This window comes from Chiloscyllium plagiosum, unplaced genomic scaffold (genome assembly GCF_037043375.1).
Source record: "Chiloscyllium plagiosum isolate Xiang-an unplaced genomic scaffold, Cpla_swu_hap1 HiC_scaffold_4, whole genome shotgun sequence".
In the NCBI taxonomy this organism is placed as follows: Eukaryota; Metazoa; Chordata; class Chondrichthyes; order Orectolobiformes; family Hemiscylliidae; genus Chiloscyllium; species Chiloscyllium plagiosum.
Window position 1 is genome coordinate 40,068,685 of NW_028270142.1, and position 20,031 is coordinate 40,088,715.

At 43.3% G+C, this 20,031-nt stretch overlaps 1 protein-coding gene across 1 annotated transcript in view; it reads right to left on the reverse strand.

Moving 5' to 3' along the window:
* herpud2 (HERPUD family member 2) overlaps positions 1-20,031 on the reverse strand; it is a 76,150-nt gene that overhangs the window by 13,116 nt on the left and 43,003 nt on the right. Inside the window, exons 3-5 of the mRNA XM_043688755.2 lie at positions 14,323-14,433; positions 12,976-13,136; positions 9,702-9,827 (exon numbers count right to left, since the gene is read on the reverse strand). Of these exons, the coding sequence (XP_043544690.2) occupies positions 9,702-9,827; positions 12,976-13,136; positions 14,323-14,433 (398 nt within the window). The remainder of the gene's footprint in view (positions 1-9,701; positions 9,828-12,975; positions 13,137-14,322; positions 14,434-20,031) is intronic.

Genomic DNA, 20,031 nt, shown 5'->3' on the forward strand with positions numbered 1-20,031 from the left:
CATGCCAGTAAATGGAGTTAAGCCACAGATCAGCCATTATCTCCTTGAACTGTTAAACAGACTCAAGGAGTTGAATGGCCTACTCCTATTCTTCTGTTATTACAATCCATAAAAATTTATTATTGTAGCAAGTTGAAGTCACTTCTTTCTTTCTTTGTAAAGAGATTTTGGCCAATCCAAAGATGTGCAGTTTAAGTGGATTGGCCATGCTAAATTGCCATAGTATTCAGGAACGTCTAGGTTAGGTGTTTTCAGCAGGGATAAATGTAGGATATTGGGTAGGGGAATGGGTCTGGGTGGGTTACTCTTCGGAGGGTTGGTGTGGACTTGAAGGGCCGAAGGGCCTGTTTTCACACTGTAGGGATTCTAGATTCTAAGTATACAAAGTACGGGGGTAAAGTAAAACAATTAAATTAGAAGTAAAGAAATTATACAGAGTGGTAAAATCAAGGAAAAGACAAAAGATATTTTATTAGTACATTAAAAGAAAGAAGATAACTAAGAAATAGATAGGGCTGATCAGAGATGTGGTGATGTTACGGAACTTTTTTGATCCAGGAATTTAGATAAATAACCTACAGATGGAGTTCAAAACCTACCATAACATGAGGGGAATTTAAATTCAGTTAAATAAATGTGCAATCAAATGCTAGTCTCAGAAGTGACAATCATGAAACTACCAGATTATAATAAAAGTTCATTTGATTCACTAATATCATTGTGGGACGAAAATCTGCCACCCTTACGGTCTGCTAATATTTTATTTCAAAAACATACTTTATTCATAAAAATATCTTTTATATATAAAAATCACTGAAGCAATCTGGTTCTGTACAGCAACATACGAAGGAACAAACATTGCAGCTTGACATTGTCTGACAAACAAACCAAAGACATTTCTTACTTGTACAAGATTATATTTACATAAATTTGTAGCAGAGGGAGGGTCTGAGAACTGAATGGACCCTCATTTAACTTCAACAGAAAGATCTTAGACAGTGGTAATTCCCCATTGCACTTTGGCGACAGCTGCCCAAGCTTTAGTGCGTCATTCAACATGTAGTCCTGGACCTTGGAATGTGCCAGTCTGCAACATTTGTCAAGGTCAACTTGTTGTTCTGGACGACCAACAGGTTTTGGGCAGACCAAAGAGCATATTTCACAGAGTTGATGGTCTTCTAGATACTCTTGGTACTCCTGGTGTATGTTCCAGGGAACAGCCTGTAGAGCAGAGTTCTGCATCATGGAACTGTTCCGGATAAACCTCAACTAAACTTGGTGCATCTTTCTGCAGATTTCCTTTGCAAGGGCTCATCCCAGAAAGAAATGTGTGACAATCTCCAACCCCTGCAGCTGCTTCAAGGGCAGTATATGGTGATGCAGTGTCCAGACATACATGAAGGATCTCACTTCTCATCACCAGCTAAGTCATGTCTTGATGCTTGCTGGAAAGTTCTGACAATGAGGCATTCTGCCAAATGACTTTGACAGTCTACTCAGGGAACCACATGACAGGATGCACCCTCTCCTTTTGCTGCAGGGGCACGAGGATGCTACATGCTGACCACTGCCTGATGAACTGAGTCAAAGATGTGTTTCTTTGCAAATTTTTCCACAAAAGACAGGTGATAGGGAATGATCCAACTACTTGGAGCATTCTGTAGCAATGAGACCAGTCCCATCCTTTGCAACACAGGGGACAGCTGGAACGTCTGTACAAAATGAGTGTTTGCATACTGAGGGTCTACACACAGTTTGATGCACAAAAGTGGGTATCAGGAAAGACATGATCCATCTTACATTCCCAGATGAAGTGGAAGTTGGGTTGGATGGCTGCAACAGTGCAGGTTTTGGGAATGGGCAACAAGAGTATCTCACATCTGATGACTAGCTTTTACTCCGAATAGAAACGGAGCGGTACTCCCAAAAGCCTAGTTTCTGCTTCACCTTGGCAACACGCTCCAGCCAAGTTTTTAGGCACATCCCAGACTCTCCGGACCATATTCCTAGCACCTTCAGATAATCTGTCATGATGGTGAAAGGGATAAAGGTTCAGTCAGCCCAGTTCCCAGAGAACATGACCTTGCTCATGCCTCCATTTACCTTGGCTCCCGAGACCAATTCGAACTGGTCGCAGATGCTCATGAGTGTGCGAACTAACAGCACACCAGAGCAGAAAATGATGACACCATCCATAGACCACCAGGCTTCTGTCTGGAATAGTCACCCCTCTCACGCTTGCATTCTTCCTAATGGTTTCAGCAAGAGGTCCTATACAACATAAACAAGGCAGGAGAGACTGTGTAGCCCTGCCTAACTCTGGATCTGATCAGGAAACCCATTAATTGAGACTGCACTATTGATGTTGGCATAGAGCAGCTGGATCCAATTGCAGATTCCCTCCCCAAAGTCCATTTTGGACAGCACATCCCACATGTAGATTTGTGATATCATGTCAAAGTCCTTCTCCTTGTCCAGGCTGATGAGGCAGATGTCCACCCTGCCCTGCTATCCTGCACGTAGGCTTTTGTATCCTTGAGAAGTGTGAAGCTCTGAGATTGCCCTGCCCAGTACAGCACAGGTTTGGTCTGGTTGGCAATGACCTTAGACAGGATTTTGTAAACTACATTCAGCAGTAAAATTAGTTGCCAATTTCTAATTTCCTCCCTCTTGCAGACGAGGGTGATGATACAAATCCATGAGGAAAGGTCCATGCTGTATACCTTAAGCAGGTCCTGGCCAATGAAGTCCGACAGAGCTGAATATGACTCAGCCTGCTCAGCTGTCGTTTCTGGGAGTTTTTAATCCTTTCCTCAAGGGCACTGTCCTGTTCATCCAGAGATAATGCCTGGTCCTGCCTCTCCTGTGCTGTCATCCGAGATCTCAGTAATAGAGGAATGATTGGAAGGCCTTGCTACCTGTGGGCTTCGTGTCACACAGTCTGGCATAAAAGGATTGCTGATTCTCAGAATGTCAGACAGTCTGGCCAATATATGACTCTATGAAGAGAAAATGAGGTCTGCAGATGCTGGAGATCAGAGATGGAAATGTGTTGCTGGAGAAGCGCAGCAGGTCAGGCAGCATCTAGGGAACAGGAGAATCGACGTTTCGGGCATTAGCCCTTCTTCAGGAATGAGGAAAGTTTGTCCAGCAGGCTAAGATAAAAGATAGGGAGGAGGGACTTGGGGGAGGGGCATCGGAAATGTGATAGGTGGAAAAAAGGTCAAGGTGAGGGTGATAGGACAGATTGGGGTGGGGGCGGAGAGGTCAGGAAGAAGATTGCAGGTTAGGGAGGCGGTGCTGAATTTGATGGATTTGACTGAGACAGGCTGGGGGGAGGGGAAATGAGGAAACTGGTGAAATCCGAGTTCATCCCTTGTGGTTGGAGGGTTCCTAGCCGGAAGATGAGGCGTTCTTCCTCCAACCGTCGTTTCGCTGTGGTCTGACGATGGAGGAGTCCAAAGACCTGCATACCCGATGTGGCCTCCTCTATATTGGGGAGACAAGCCGCCTACTTGCGGAGCGTTTCAGAGAACACCTCTGGGACACCCAGACCAACCAAACCAACCACCCTGTAGCTCAACATTTCAATTCCCCCTCCCACTCCACCAAGGATATGCAGGTCTTTGGACTCCTCCATCGTCAGACCACAGCGAAACGACGGTTGGAGGAAGAACGCCTCATCTTCCGGCTAGGAACCCTCCAACCACAAGGGATGAACTCGGATTTCACCAGTTTCCTCATTTCCCCTCCCCCCAGCCTGTCTCAGTCAAATCCATCAAATTCAGCACCGCCTCCCTAACCTGCAATCTTCTTCCCGACCTCTCCGCCCCCATCCCAATCTGTCCTATCACCCTCACCTTGACCTTTTTTCCACCTATCACATTTCTGACGCCCCTCCCCCAAGTCCCTCCTCCCTATCTTTTATCTTAGCCTGCTGGACAAACTTTCCTCATTCCTGAAGAAGGGCTAATGCCCGAAACGTCGATTCTCCTGTTCCCTAGATGCTGCCTGACCTGCTGCGCTTCTCCAGCAACACATTTCCATCAATATATGACTCTACCCCTGTGGCTATGTGATTGACTCTTATCTGCCTCTGAATGGCCTAGCAAGTTAATTGGTTACCTCAAAACCTTAAAAAATATTGGATTGAAAAGAAAAAGAGTGGCTTGTCGGTCTCCACATCTCATAAAAAGGATAAAAAGAAATTTGAAGCTTGGAACAATTCTTTTAGGTTTATCTTTCTTTGTGTACCTGCATAATAGTACAGAATGCAGGAGGAAGGAGAAGAAAGTAATACAGTAGCATCTCGACATATGAACGACCCCATCCACGAACAAAACGGTTTATGAACAGGATTGTACATAAAATTTTGCTTCAACGTACGTACGAAATTCAAGGTACGAACGCAAAAAGCCAGTGTGCGACCACGTGGTTTCATTGTTCTGCTTTGCTACACACTTGCTGAACGCAAAAGCTCTCGGGCCCCATGTGATTTCGTTCAGTTCGCCTTTGGCACGTGCATGTGAACAGCGTTCGTTGCTACGTCCAAGCATTCTTACGCTGTCCGAACAATGGGAAAAATTGATTCAGTTCGCGAACTTTTTGGTCCACGAACCGGGTCCTTGAATGGATTAAGTTCGTAAGTCGAGGCGCTACTGTAGATAATAAATTCCCTATTTCAATTAGCAGATTACTACTCGACAGCAATTAAAATATTGAGACAAATTGGATAACAGCTTACATCGAAATTAATCTTAAATGCACATTAGACCTGATCAGGAACTAAGACTTTCCTGTAAGAACCATTTCTTTTGAGAGGATTATGAATGCAATTTAACTTATTCAAAAAAAGTGAAATAAACATATCAGCGAGCAAAAATTAACTACATATGATAGCTGCACGAATTTCAAAGTTAAATGATTTCACACAGCAGAACTCAGAACACAGGGGTAAGCAATGAGGCACAGGTCTCTGGCACAGCGTCTGTCCCTGTTGCTCAGAAGGGAAGGGGGAAGAGGAGCCGAGCATTTATCACTGGAGACTCCATAGCGAGGGGGACAGACAGGAGATCCTGTGGGAACAAGAGTGTTGGTATGTTGCCTCCCAGGGTTCACGATGTCTCTGATCGTGTTTTCAGGATCCTTGTCAGGGAGGGGGAGCAGCCCCAAGCCGTGGTCCATATAGGCAAAGACGACATAAGTAGAAGGACAAATGGGGATTGAAGGCAGAAATTCAGGGAGCTAGGGTGGAAGCTTAGAGCTAGGACAAACAGATTTGTTATCTTTGGTTTGTTGCCTATGCCATCTGCTAGTGAGGCGAGGAATAGGGAGAGAGGGGAGTTGAACACGTGGCTACAGGGATGGTGCAGGAGGGAGGGTTTTGGATTCCTGGATAATTGGGGCTTTTTCTGGGGTAGGTGGTCTTCACCTGAAACTTAATGCAGCAGGGGGATCAGAACCTAATTTGTAGTTTGAGTATAGAGGAGGTTAAGTGTGGGGAGGTCCAAAATAAGATTTCACACACAAGAGAGCACTGGAAAGCCAGAAGTTGGTTTGAAGTGTGTCCATTTCGAGGCCAGGAGCATCTGGAATAAGGTGTGTGAACTTGGAGCATGGGTCTGTACTGGGAGTTTGATGTTGTGGCCATTTCAGAGACATGGGTGGACCAGGCACAAGAATGGTTGTTGCAGGTTCCAGGATTTAGTTGTTTCAGTAAGAACAGAGAATATGGTAAAAGAGGTGGGGGTGTGGCATTGTTAGTCAACTACAGTATTATGGCTGCAGAAAGGACATCTGAAGACTTGCCAACTGAGGTTTATGGGCTGAGATGAGAAACAGGAAAGGAGATGTCACCCTGTTGGGGGTTTTCTATTGGCCTCCGAATAGTTCCAGGGATGTAGAGGAAAGGATAGCAAAGATGATTCTCAATAGGAGCGAGAATAACAGGGTAGCTGTTATGGGGGACTTCAACTTCCCAAATATTGACTGGGAATACTATAGTTCAAATACTTTAGATGGGTCAGTTTTTGTCCAGTGTGTGCTGGAGGGTTTTCTGACACAGTATTTAGAAAGGCCAACAAGGGGAGAGGCCACATTAGATTTGGTACTGGTCAATGAACTCCGCCAGGTGTTAGATTTGGAGGTATGTGAGCACTTTGGTGATCGTGACCACAATTCAGTTATATTTATTTTAGTGATGGAAAGGGATAGGTATACTCTAGAGGGTAATAGCTACAGCTAGGGGAAAGGCAATTATGATATGATTAGACAAGATTTAGGATGCATAGGATGGGGAAGGAAACTGCAGGGAATGGGCACAATAGAAATGTGGAGCTTATTCAAGGAACAGCTACTGTGTCTCCTTGATAAGCATGTACCTGTCAGGCAGGGAGGAAGTGGTCGCGTGCAGGACCCATGGTTCACGAAGGAAGTTGAATCTCTTGTCAAGAGGAAGAAGGCAGCTTATGTTAGGATGAAATGTGAAGGCTCAGTTAGGGCGATTGAGAGTTACAAGGTAGCCAGGTAAGACCTAGAGACAGTGCTAAGATGAGTGAGGAGGGGACATGAGAAGTTGGTGGTGGATAGGATCAGGGAAAACCCTAAAGCTTTCTATAGGTATATAAGGGATAAATCAATGACTAGAGTAAGATTGGGGCCAATCAAGGGCAGTACTGGGAAGTTGAGCGTGGAGTCAGAGGAGATGGGGAAGCGCTAAATGAATATTTTTCATCAGTATTCACACTGGAAAAAGACAATGTTGTCAAGGGGAATACGGAGAAACAGGCTACTAGACTAAATGGGACTGATTCTGGATCAGTGGTGCTGGAAGAGCACAGCAATTCAGGCAGCATCCGAAAAGCTTCGAAATCGACGTTTTGGGCAAAAGCCCTTCATCAGGAATAAAGGCAGAGAGCCTGAAGCGTGGAGAGATAAGCTAGAGGAGGGTGGGGGTGGGGATAGAGTAGCATAGAGTACAATAGGTCAGTGGGGGAGGAGATGAAGGTGATAGGTCAGGGAGGAGAGGGTGGAGTGGATAGGTGGAAAAGGAGCTGGGCAGGTCGGACAAGTCCGGACAAGTCAAGGGGATCGTGTTGCTGGAGGTTAGAAACTATGATGAGGTGGGGGAAGGGGAAATGAGGAAGCTGTTGAAATCCACATTGATGCCCTGGGATTGAAGTGTTCCGAGGGGGAAGATGAGGCGTTCTTCTTCCATGTGTCTGGTGGTGAGGGAGCGGCGGTGGAGGAGGCCCAGCACCTCCATATCCTCGGCAGAGTGGGAGGGGGAGTTGAAATGTTGAGCCACGGGGCGGTTTGGTTGATTGGTGCGGGTGTCTCGGAGCTGTTCCCTAAAGCGCTCTGCTAGGAGGCGCCCAGTCTCCCCAATGTAGAGGAGACCGCATCGGGAGCAACGGATACAATAAATGATATTAGTGGATGTGCAGGTAAAACTTTGATGGATGTGGAAGGCTCCTTTAGGGCCTTGGATGGAGGTGAGGGAGGAGGTGTGGGCACAGGTTTTACAGTTCCTGTGGCGGCAGGGGAAAGTGCCAGGATGGGAGGGTGGGTCGTAGGGGGGTGTGGACCTGACCAGGTAGTCACGGAGGAAACGGTCTTTGCGGAAGGCGGAGAGGGGTGGGGAGGAAATATATCCCTGGTGGTGGGGTCTGTTTGGAGGTGGCGGAAATGTCGGCGGATGATTTGGTTTATGCGAAGGTTGGTAGGGTGGAAGGTGAGCACCAGGGGCGTTCTGTCCTTGTTGCAGTTAGAGGGGTTGGGTCTGAAGGCGGAGGTGCGGGATGTGGACGAGATGCGTTGAAGGGCATCTTTAACCACGTGGGAAGGGAAATTGCGGTCTCTAAAGAAGGAGGCCATCTGGAACGCATCTCGTCCACATCCCGCACCGCAATTTCCAGCTGGTGTCCAGCATCTGCAGTCATTGTTTTTACCTAGATGGGACTGATGTTCGCAAGGAGGGTATGTTAGAAATTCTAGACAGTGTGAAAATAGATAAATCCCCTGGACTACATGGAATTTATCCTAGGATTCTCTGGGAAGCCAAGGAGGAGATTTCCCACCCTATGGCTTTGATCTTTATGTCGTCATTCTCTGCAGGAATAGTGCCTGGAAACTGGAGGATAGCAAATGTTGTTCCCTTGTTCAAGGGGAGTAGAGACAACCCTGGTAATTATAGACCAGTCAGCCTTACTTCAGTTGTGGTGGAAAAGGTTATAAGAGATAGGATTTATAATCACCTTGATAGGACTAATTTAATTAGCGATAGTCAACACGGTTTTGTGAAGGGTAGGTCGTGCCTCACAAACCTTATCGAGTTCTTTGAGAAGATGACCAAACAGGCAGATGAGGGTAAAGCTGTTGATGTGGCGTATATGGATTTCAGTAAGGTGTTTGATAAAGTCCCCCATGGTAGGCTACTGCACAAAATATGGAAGCATAGGATTGATGGCGATTTAGCGGTTTGGATCAGAAATCAATTAGCTGAAAGAAGACAGAGTGGTGGTTGATGGGAAATGTTCATTCTGGAGCTCAGTTACCAGAGGGGTACTGCAAGGATTGTTTTGGGTCCACTGCTGTTCATCATTTTTATAAACGACTTGGATGAGGGCGTAGAAGGGTGGATTAGTAAATTTGCGGATGACACCAAGGTTGGTACAATTGTGGGTAATGCCGAAGGATGTTGTTGGTTACAGATGGACATAGATATGCTGCAGATCTGGGCTGAGGGTTGGTAAATAAGTTTAATGCAGAGAAGTGGAAGGTGATTCACTTTGGAAGGTGTAACAGGAATGCAGGATACTAGGTGAATGGTAAGATTCTTGGTAGTGTAGATGAGCAGAGAAATCTTGGTGTCCATGTACACCAATCCCTCAAAAGTTGCCACCCAGGTTGATAGGGCTGTTAAGACATACAGTATGTTGGCTTTTATTAGTAGAGGGATCGGGTTTCAGAACCATGAGGTCATGCTGCAGCTGTACAAAACTCAGGTAAGGCTGCACCTGTGAGTACTGTGTGCAGTTCTAGTCACCTCATTAATAGAAGGATGTGGAAGCTTTGGAAAGGGTTCAAGAGTTAGATCAGGTGGACAGTGAGAGCCTTTTTTCCTAGGATGGTGATGGCTAGCACGAGGGGAAAAAGCTTCAAATTGAGGAGTGATAGATATAGGACAGATATCAGAGGTAGTTTCTCTACTCAGTAGTAGGGGCGTGGAACGCACTGCTGCAACAGTTGTAGACTTGCCAACTTTAAAGACATTTAACTGGTCATTGGATAGGCATATGGACGAGAATGGAATAGTGTAGGCTAGATGGGCTTCATTCTGGTTTCACAGATCAGCGCAACATCAAGGGCCGAAGGGCCTGTACTGTGCTGTAATAGTTTATGTTCTACTAAGTGCTAGGTAAAATTGCAGGGTTATAATTTACAGTGAACATAATGAGTGTGCATCAATCCTATAAACAAGGTCCAAGGGTTAAAATATATCACACTGCTGTAGTTTTTCCACTTTAACCCACCAACTTTTTGTTTGACAAAAGTAATACACACAAGTAGGAAATTGTTCTGAAGCACAAAAGAAAGAAAGAAAGATACAGCATTCATTTTCCTGGTAACCTGATTCAATCCACGTATTCATTCAAAACTGAGAAATGCAACTTCTCAGGTCCGAGTAACTAAATACTTACTACTGCATGTAGTACTGCCGTGCATACATCTGCTGCCACCAGAGGACATGCTGTGGACTGTACATTGAATATATTGGAAAGTTGCCTGGGATTCCTGGCTGCATAGGAACCTGACCAACTCCATGTCTAAAAGGAAAGAGATACAAGAGTTCAGTGGAGAGAAGAAAGCCGAAACCAGGTTTCATAATTGTTGTGAAGGCTATCTTCTGAAAATATACATGTCAAACTTTTAAGGCCGAGATACTGGAGGAACTTTGCAACTCAGACAGTTTGGTTATAGTGGGAGAAAGTGAGGACTGCAGATGCTGGAGATCAGAGTCGAAATGGCCACAGGGCAGTGTTTGGCTATATTCGTTTTGCTGTCTACTGCACATTATATTCGTTTTGCTGTCTACTGCACATGGCACAAACGTACTTAACATTTTGTCCAAAAAAGCACAAGATGCAAGAGCAGAAGGAGCCCATTCAGCCCATCAGGTCTGCTCTAACATTCAGCGAGTTCATGATCATCCTCAACTACACTTTCCTGCCCTTTCTCCATAACAACCAAAACAACTGTGGATGCTGTAAATCAGCAACACAAACAGAAATGGCTGGAAAGGTTCAGCACATCTGGCAGCAACTATGGAGAGAATCAGAGTTGACATTTCAGGTCGAATGACCCTTCCTCACTTGACCCGAAACATCAACTCTGATTTCTCTCTACAGATACTGCCAGACGCGCTGAGCTTTTCTCCATAACTATCGATTCCCTCACTGATTAAATCAGTCATAAGTATACTTAACAATCCAACTCTACCACCCTCTGTTGTAAATAACAACATCAATTCACTGCTCACAGAAGAAATTCCTTATTTCTGTTCTTACTTGGTGGTCCCTTACCCTGAAATTATGCCTTCAGTCCTAGGTTCTCACACAAGGAGTAACTTCTTCTCCAAATCCAACCTGTCAAGACCCCCAAGTTTGTTTCACATTTCAACAAGGTTGCTGATCATTCTTTTGAACTTCAACAAGTACAAACTCATCCTATTCAACCAAGGAACTGTTATTCAATAACCAGCAAACACACAGCATGCAGGACCTTATAATAGTTTTTTTAAGAAAAGAGAGAACAGCATTAGATGCTCAGATCCAGCTTTCTGAAACTCAGTTTGGGTGCCACAAGACCCACACAGCTCCAAAGCTAGTCAAAGATTTGAGACCGAAACGGATAGAGGTTGCAAATGCCACAGGAAAAGTTAGGAAAACTGACCTAGACATCAAGGCAGTAATTAACAAACTAGGGCAACAAGGAGTCCAGTCCAAATAGAGGTCACATTGACCTTATCTAAAAACAAGGTGTTTGCGCATTCAATTCTCCTGCTGCTATTACTAGATTCCATATATATTGTCTTTATGTCAGGCACACTGTAAACAGTATCTGCACTTCCACAAGCCATTTAAGATTATTTGAAAGAAATATCCAAAAAAACCTAAGGGGAAGGGCTAAAAATAATATCACCTTGGGTTGGGGTGCAGAGCTCAGCAAGGCTGATCTATTCAGACAGCAGCCATCTTGGATCCCCTGAAAGGAATAGCCAACCCTGTAAACTTGATGATTGATGTTAAGTGTGCCAATATCAAAGGAACGTGAACAACTTGTGAAAAAGTACTTGGAGCATAGAGAAAATGTTTGGAATGAGATAGTGCATTTCACATGTACAGGATGCTTCAAAGCACTTTGAAGCTATAGAAGTGTTTTTTGAAAAATGTAGTTACTATTGTAATAAAAGAAACACCACAGTTAAGTTATAACTATCAAGGTCCCACAAGCAGGAATGTGATAGTGATGAGATCATTTGTTTCAGTGATGATGATTTAAGGATAAAATATTTGCCAATCCACAACAGAGAACTTACAGATTCAGCTTTGAAATGATAAGAGATATTTTACATTCAAATGATAGGCCTCAGTTTAACACATGACTTGAAAGACACCATCTTTAACTGTGCAGCATTTCTTCAGCATTGCACTCAAGAAAGAACTGTGATTTTTATGTTTAAGTCATAAACTTGGACTTGAGCCCAGAAGCTTCTAACTCAGAGATAAGAGTACTACCCTCTGAGCCAAGGCCAATATTAATATCGGAGCTTTTGACACAAGCTGGGCAGGTGGTTAGCATTGGAGCTGTTGAGGAAGAGGACGTGCAAGCGTCCAGAGTGACAGAAACAGAGGTCTTGGGGAAAGGGTTGTCATGATAGGTGAAATGTCTGAATATAGGAGGGTGTGAGATAATTGAGGAGTTCAAGTGAGCATGTTAAATTTGCAGATTATGAGACCAGGGCTATAGGCAGATATGATAATTTTCTCTACAACGTGACGTGCAGGAATTTCAATGGACTGGTTTTTGGAAGGAAATGGACAAGGCTTTCAAGGTTAGAGTGTTGAGACATTCATTATTTTATTTTTATTTTTCTTATTTTTGGTTGGAACGGAGACCTGTGAACTGAAGGTCACTTTTGTTTAAAAAAAAAGCAACAAATTGATATCAGGTTATGGGCCTGATGAGTTAACTGCTGCTTGATTATTGTTTAAAGAGCACTTTAGGTATTTTGACTCCAAGATGCATTATGCTGAAAAGCTGGCAAATGTTTTGATATTAAAAAGGGGTCATTACAAGGCCATTATTATTAGACCCAACTAATAAAGAAAAAGACTGTGGCTGCTAGAAGGTATTTTAGTTGCTATCCAATTTCCCTCTCATTATCAATTTCGTGAACATTCAGACAACAGAAACCCAGTAAGAAGAAATAAATGAATACCCCTCAGAGCCTACTGGAATATGTTTGCATTGATCAGTCTCTTCAGAAATAAAAGAAGATTCAATCCCACTTTGCTCAACTATTTACAGTGTTAAGAATACATTTCTAATTTTGTTTAAGCGATAAACTTGATGCCTGCTATCAGTTATTCTTAAACTCTGGTTAGGAACCACTGGGGCAACTTTAAGGATCATTCAATGTTTTAATTTTATTGTGCTCCAAATACAGGGACTGGGAGGCTTATTTGATTTACTTGCTGTATCAGTGTTGTAACAAGAATCAAAGGCAGGTTCCATTACAAAGAGGGAAGTATTCAGTGTTTTGCAGATTTAGTGGATCTTCAATTATTCTGACTTGGATGTGTACTGGGTCCAAAACCTTGAAATTGCCTCCCTAAACTCCTGGATGGAGTGACATAATTGCAGATCTCTGCACTAGTTCAAAAAGTTCCACCATCAACTTCCTATACTTACCCTTGCATAACGTGTTGGAATCCGTGACTTTGTGCATGGTTTAAAGGAACCTGAGAAAAGTTGCGGTGTCTAATATCAGCTGAATTAGAACCTGTGGATCCAATAATGGTTTCTTGGCTTGGAGACGATGAGGGTGTTGTGGTACTTGAATTTTCAGAACTCTGAGAAGATATCAAAGTCCATTGTAAATGCTTTCATTAAGTAACAAGAAACATCCAGTAATGAACAGATGCAATGAATGGCAGAGCATTAATCTGAAATGATAATTGCTTTCCTCGCCACAGATGTTGCATGAACCAACACAGAGATTAAGTTTTTTTTCAATTCCAATCATACAACCATCCTCATTCACCTTAACATTAACACTGACCACTTTGCACATGGCAACATGTCAGAGATCCATCCTAAAATATCCCTCCAGCTCAAACAAGAAAACCCAATGACCTACAAAAGACTGACAAAATGCTCTAGAAAATCCACAGCTGAAGATATACAATTTCATTTTAAACCTAACCTACTGTTTTGCTCATTTTACACATCAGACAAAATGTGCGCAAGATTAGTTCCATACAAATCATTTAGCTTTTAAAAAGTCAAAATATAAAACTAAATTAAGGAAACACTGCTCTAGAACCCAAGATGAAATTATCAGATAACTGTACTGTTTCAATATAGAAGTTACGTTCAAGGGTTTTTAAATTTGGTGCTTCTTATATTGAATTGCGGCAAATGAATGTGTATTTACTCTTCACACTTACATTTTTCATTAAGCCCATTGGCAGATGCATAAATTCACAAAAACACAATGCTATCATTCTGCTGTATAATCATGGGCTGCCTGTGAATGGATAAAGTTGTCCCCCCAAAAGAAAGTCACTAACCATGCTTAGCTAAAGTCACTGGGTCTAAAACCAAGACATTTTAGCTCAATGTGTGCACAAAATGATAACATAAAAATAAGACCTATTTATTAATGTTTTCAAACATGTTGCAAAAACCTGCCAATAGTTGTATCAGAAATTTTAAGGTGGTAAACCTGCCCTAAAAGCAGTGAAATAAGGAGAAGAAACCAAGTGTAGAAATGGAAAAACATTAAAGTAGTCGTCAGATTTTGTAAACAAATTAGCATCTCTTATTCACTACAGATATAATACATAAACAGCAATTTTTAAACCAGTTTTTTTTCTTTTCTAGAAAGTATGGCAACCCACAGCTCCACTGCAAAGGCCAAGAGATCAATCTAGTTCAGGAGAGCTTTAAATCCTGACATGTGAGGATAGCAGCATTGATCAATATCTGGGTTTTTAAAATGATGGCTGCAATAGCTTTGAACAGAAAGAAATTTACCATGGTTCCATTGTTGGTTGCCAGAGTTCCATTGCTCTTATAACCAGATTTGGGTGATCCTGGAGGAGTCCTTGAAGAGCAGACTAAGTGAACCATATGATACTCGTCTTGCTGTGTCACAAATGAGAGTGATGGAGAGAATAAACAAAAGAGAAGAAAGCAAAAGTAGTGACTGCTATAACTAAGCTACAGCTACAGCTCAAGATATACAATTTCATTTTAAACCTAACCTACATATCAGACAAAATGTTCTAGAAAGATTAGTTCCATACAAATCATTTAGCTTTTAAAAAGTCAAAATATAAAACTAAATTAAGGAAACATTGCTCTGTAAACAATTCATGTAAAAGTAATTAAGAATTTGTGCTTTTCAAACCATACAATGAAAAATAATTGATTTCCATTCATTAGTTTGTAGGGAGGTTAAAAATGTTAAAATATGGTCAGGTCCCAACACCGTGACATCATGATGGTGTAGGAAAATGCGAGACACAACAGAAAACAGAGGTGGAGACAGATTCGGATGCCTTTATACATGAATTACAATATTAACCTTATGCACCTTGTATGGTATGATCTGCTTGTACTGTGTGCAAAACAAAACTTTTCATTGTACCAAGGTACAAGTGACAGTAAATCAAATCCTCTCGACATGGCTCCGCAAGCCCTGTGAAGTGTGTTAAGGGTTCCTCCAGAAAGCTTGTACTTGCTTAATAAAATTTTGGGTATTCACAGAAGTTGGCGTATTGCGGTTGCATCAGGTGTGTAAGAATCTCAAGAAAAAGAACTTAAGACCCCAAGTAAAAACAAAATGACAGTGACCATGTAAGCACAATATTTATTAGCGATCAGCGCACACTGAAGTCACTATGTACTGGCAGGAGTACTGCACATGCATAATGAGAACTTTCAATGGCATCCGCAAACAACTTTGCTTTTTAATGACAATCAATGACAACCTTATGGGACCATTACTAACCTTAAGCCACACAGCCCATCAAGTCTGCACCAGCATTCAATGAGAACGTGCCTCATGTTAATCCTCAAACTTTATTTTCCTGCATTGAGCCTATAACCCTCTATTCCCTGTCTGATTAAAGACCTGTCTAATATAGTCTTGAATATACTGAATGATCCAGTCTCTATGGTCAAGAATTCTACAGATTCAATATCCCTGACAGAAGAAATTCCTCCTTATCTCCATCCAAAGTGGGTAATCACTTACTGTGAGATCATCCCATCTGATCCTCGATTCACCTGCAGGGGAAAACAACTTCTCTGCATCTACCCTTTCATTAAGGTCACTTCTCATTCTTCTACATTCCAAATCTACTCAACCTCTTCGCATAGGAAAATCCCTTCATAGCCAGAATACACCAAGCAGTCTCTGGACTGCTTGTAACCATCAGTCTTTTTTTAAACTGTTCCCAGTATGTTATGCATGGTCTAAGCGGTATCTTGTACATCTTTAGCGTGACCTCCCTATTTTTATATTACATCCCCCTGAAAGTAACATTCCATATGCCTCCCTGCAACTACATTGGGGTTTCGAAGAAAGAGAGGTGAAATGATAGAAACATGCAAGACACTGAAGGCATCTGACATGATTGGTGCTGAGAGAATGTTTCCCCACAGTGGGGAAATCTAGAACTAGGAGATACTGTTATAGACTAGGGGCCTCCCATTTAAGATGGATACAAGGAATTCCTTCTTTAAGAGGATTGATAGTTTATGAAATTCTATATTCCAGGAGAAAAGTGCTGACAAGATCACTGAATATATTGAACAATGAATCAGAGATATTTGATCAACTGAGAGTTTGTGTTATAGGAGGCAGGGAGAAAGTGAGGACTGCAAATACTGGAAATCAGAGTCGAAAAGTATGGCACTGGAAAAGCACAGCAGGTCAGGCAACATCCAAGGAGCAGGAGGATCGATGTTTCGGTCATGAGTTCTTCATCAGGAATATGGAGAGGATAAATAGGAGGGTGGGGGTGGGGAAGGTAGCTGGAAACTCAATAGATGCAGGTGGGAGGTGACGGTGATACATTGGAGTGAGGGTGGAGTGGATAGGTGTGAAGGACGATGGATGGACAGGTAAGAAAGTTCAAGAGGGTGTTGCCGAGTTGGAGTGTTGGATTTAGGATGAGGTGAGGGATGGGGAGATGAGGAGACTGGTGAAATTGACATTGATGCAGTGTGATTGGAGGACCCCAAAGCAGAATAAAAGAGTTCTTCCTCCAGGCATTGGGTGGCTCGGATTTGGCAGTGGAGATGGCCCAGGACTTGCACGTCCTTGGCAGAGTGGGAGGAGGAATTGAAGTGGTCGGCCACAGGGTGGTGGGATTATTTGGTGTGTGTGTCCTAGAGATGTTCCCTGAAACGTTCCACGACAGGCATAAGAGTGAAGTTGAAGTAACAAGCAAGTCAGCTACAGACTCACCAAATAGCTGAGCAGGCTTGAAGGTTGAATAGCTTTCCCTTACTCTTATGGTAGGGTTAAAACTTCCAGTTACATTTGGGGCGGCACAGTGGCTCAGTGGTTAACACTGCGACCTCACAGCACCAGGGACCCAGGTTCAATTCCCATCTTGGGCAACTGTCTGTGTGGAGTTTGCACACTCTCCCAGTGTTTGCGTGGGATTCCTCCGTGTGCTCCAGTTTCCTCCCACAATTCAAAGATGCGCAGGTTAGGTGAATTGGTCATGCTAAATTGCCTGTAGTGTTAGGTGCCTTAGTCAGGGGTGAATGTAGGGGAATGGGTCTGGGTGGGTTGCTCTTCGGAGGGTCGACATGAACTTGTTGGGCCGAAGAGCCTGTTTCCACACTGTAGGAAAGCTAAAAAGAAACCCACACAGAGTCATAGAAATGTACAGCATGGAAACCGACCCTTCGGTACAACTTGTCCATGCTGACCTGATATCCCAGATATCCCAACCCAATCTAGTCTCACTTGCCAGGACCTAGCCCATATCCGTCCAAACCTATTCATTTTCATATACCCATCCAGATGCCTTTTAAAAAAAGTTGCAATTGTACTAGCTTTCACCACTTCCTCTGGTAGCTCATTCCATACACATACCACTCTCTGCGTGAAAACATTACCCCTTAGGTCTCTTTTATATCTTTCCCCTCTCACCCTAAAACTACGCCCTCTCGTTCTGCACTCCCCGACCCCAGGAAAAAGACTTTGCCTATTTATCCTATCCATGCCCCTCATAATTTTATATACCTCTATAAGGTCACCCCTCAGCCTCCAACGCTCAAATTCTCCTAACCTTGTAAACCTTTTCTGAACCCTTTCAAGTTTCACAACATCTTTCTGATCGGAAGGAGACCAGAATTGCATGCAGTATTCCAACTGAAGCCTAGCCAATGTCCTGTACAGCTGCAACATGACCTCCCAACTCTTGTATTCAATGCTCTGACCAATAAAGGAAAACATACCAAATGCCGCCTTCACTATCCTATTTACCGGTGACTCCACTTTCAAGGTGCTATGAACCTGCACTTTAAAGGTCTCTTTGTTCAGTAACACTCCCTAGGACTTCACCATTTTTGAAGAAGTAACATTACCAACTGAATAGTATTATGTAAAAAGTTTGACAGGAAGCTGGCACAAACATTTGTCAAAGAGTAAGCTCCAGACTTCCTTCTCCCACATCCTCTCAAGAAAAGGGCAGGCTAAAATGTTTGGGGAACATATGCACACAATCCTGGTTTGCATTCAATATTCCCTGCATAGCACCACCTCACAAGTACTACCAATCTAAGAATTACAGTAGGGGAAGATTATTACCATGTTCCCAGAAGAATTAGTGATGGGTAGAGTCATAGAGATGTACAGCATGGAAACAGACCCTTCGGTCCAACACTTCCATGCCGATCAGATATCCCAACCCAATCTAGTTCCACCTGCCAGCACCCGGCCCATATCTCTCCAACCCTTCCTATTCATATACCCATCCAAATGCCTCTTAAATGTTGCAGTTGTACCAGCCTCCACCACATCCTCTGGCAGCTGATTCCATACACGTACCACCCTCTGAATGAAAAAGTTGCCCCTTAGGTCTCTTTTATATCTTTCCCCTCTCACCCTAAACCTATGCCCTCTAGTTCTGGACTCCCCGACCCCAGGGAAAAGACTTTGCCTATTTATCCTATCCATGCCCCTCAATTTTGGAAACCTCTATAAGGTCACTCCTCAGCCTCTGACGCTGCAAGGAAAACAGCCCCAGCCTGTTCAGCCTCTCCCTGTAGCTCAGATCCTCCAACCCTGGCAACATCCTTGTAAATCTTTTCTGAGCCCTTTCAAGTTTCACAACATCTTTCCGATAGGAAGGAGACCAGAATTGCACACAATATTCCAACAGTGGCCGAACCAATGTCGTGTACAGCCGCAACATGACCTCCCAACTCCTGTACTCAATACTCTGAACAATAAAGGAAAGCATACCAAATGCCTTCACTATCCTATCTACCTGAGACTCCACTTTTTCAAGGAACTATGAACGTGCACTCCAAGGTCCCTTGGTTCAGCAACACTCCCTAGGACCTTACCATTAAGTGTATAAGTCATGCTAAGATTCGCTTTCCCAAAATGCAGCTCCACGCATTTATCCGAATTAAACTCCATCTGCCACTTCTCAGTCCATTGGCCCATCTGGTCCAGATCCTGTTGTAATCTGGAAGTTCACTACACTTCCAATTTTGGTGTCATCTGCAAACTTACTAACTGTACCTCTTATGCTCGCATCCAAATCATTTATGTAAAATGACAAAAAGTAGAGGGCCCAGCACCGATCCTTGTGGCACTCCACTGGTCACAGGCCTCCAGTCTGAAAAACAACCCTCCACCACCACCCTCTGTCTTCTACCTTTGAGCTAGTTCTGTATCCAAATGGCTAGTTCTTCCTGTATTCCATGAGATCTAACCTTACTCATCAGTCTCCCATGGGGAACCTTGTTGAATGCCTTACTGAAGTCCATATAGATCACATCTACTGCTCTGTCCTAATTAATCTTCTTTGTTACTTCAAAAAACTCATTCAAGTTTGTGAGACATGATTTCCCACGCACAAAGCCATGTTGACTATCCCGAATCAGTCCTTGCCTCTCCAAATACATGTACATCCTGTCCCTCAGGATTCCCTCCAACAACTTGCCCACCACCGAGGTCAGACTCACTGGTCTATAGTTCCCTGGCTTGTTCTTATCACCCTTCTTAAATATTGGCACCACATTTGCCAACCTCCAGTCTTCCAGCACCTTACCTCTGACTATCCATGAAACAAATATCTCAGCAAGAGGCCCAGCAATCACTTCTCTCGCTTCCCACAGAGTTTTCGGGTACACCTGATCAGGTCCTGGGGATTTATCCACTTTTAACAGTTAAGACATCCAGCACTTGCTCCTCTGTAATCTGGACATTTTGCAAGATGTCACCATCTATTTCCCTACAGTCCATATCTTCCATATCCTTTTCCACAGTAAATACTGATGCAAAATATTCATTTAGTATCTCCCCCATTTTCTGTGGCTCCACACAAAGGCCGCCTTGCTGATCTTTGAGGGGCCCTATTCTCTCCCTAGTTACCCTTTTGTCCTTAATATATTTGTAAAACCTCTTTGGATTCTCCTGAATTATATTTGCCAAAGCTATCTCATTTCCCCGTTTTGCCCTCCTGAGTTCCCTCTTTAAGTATACTC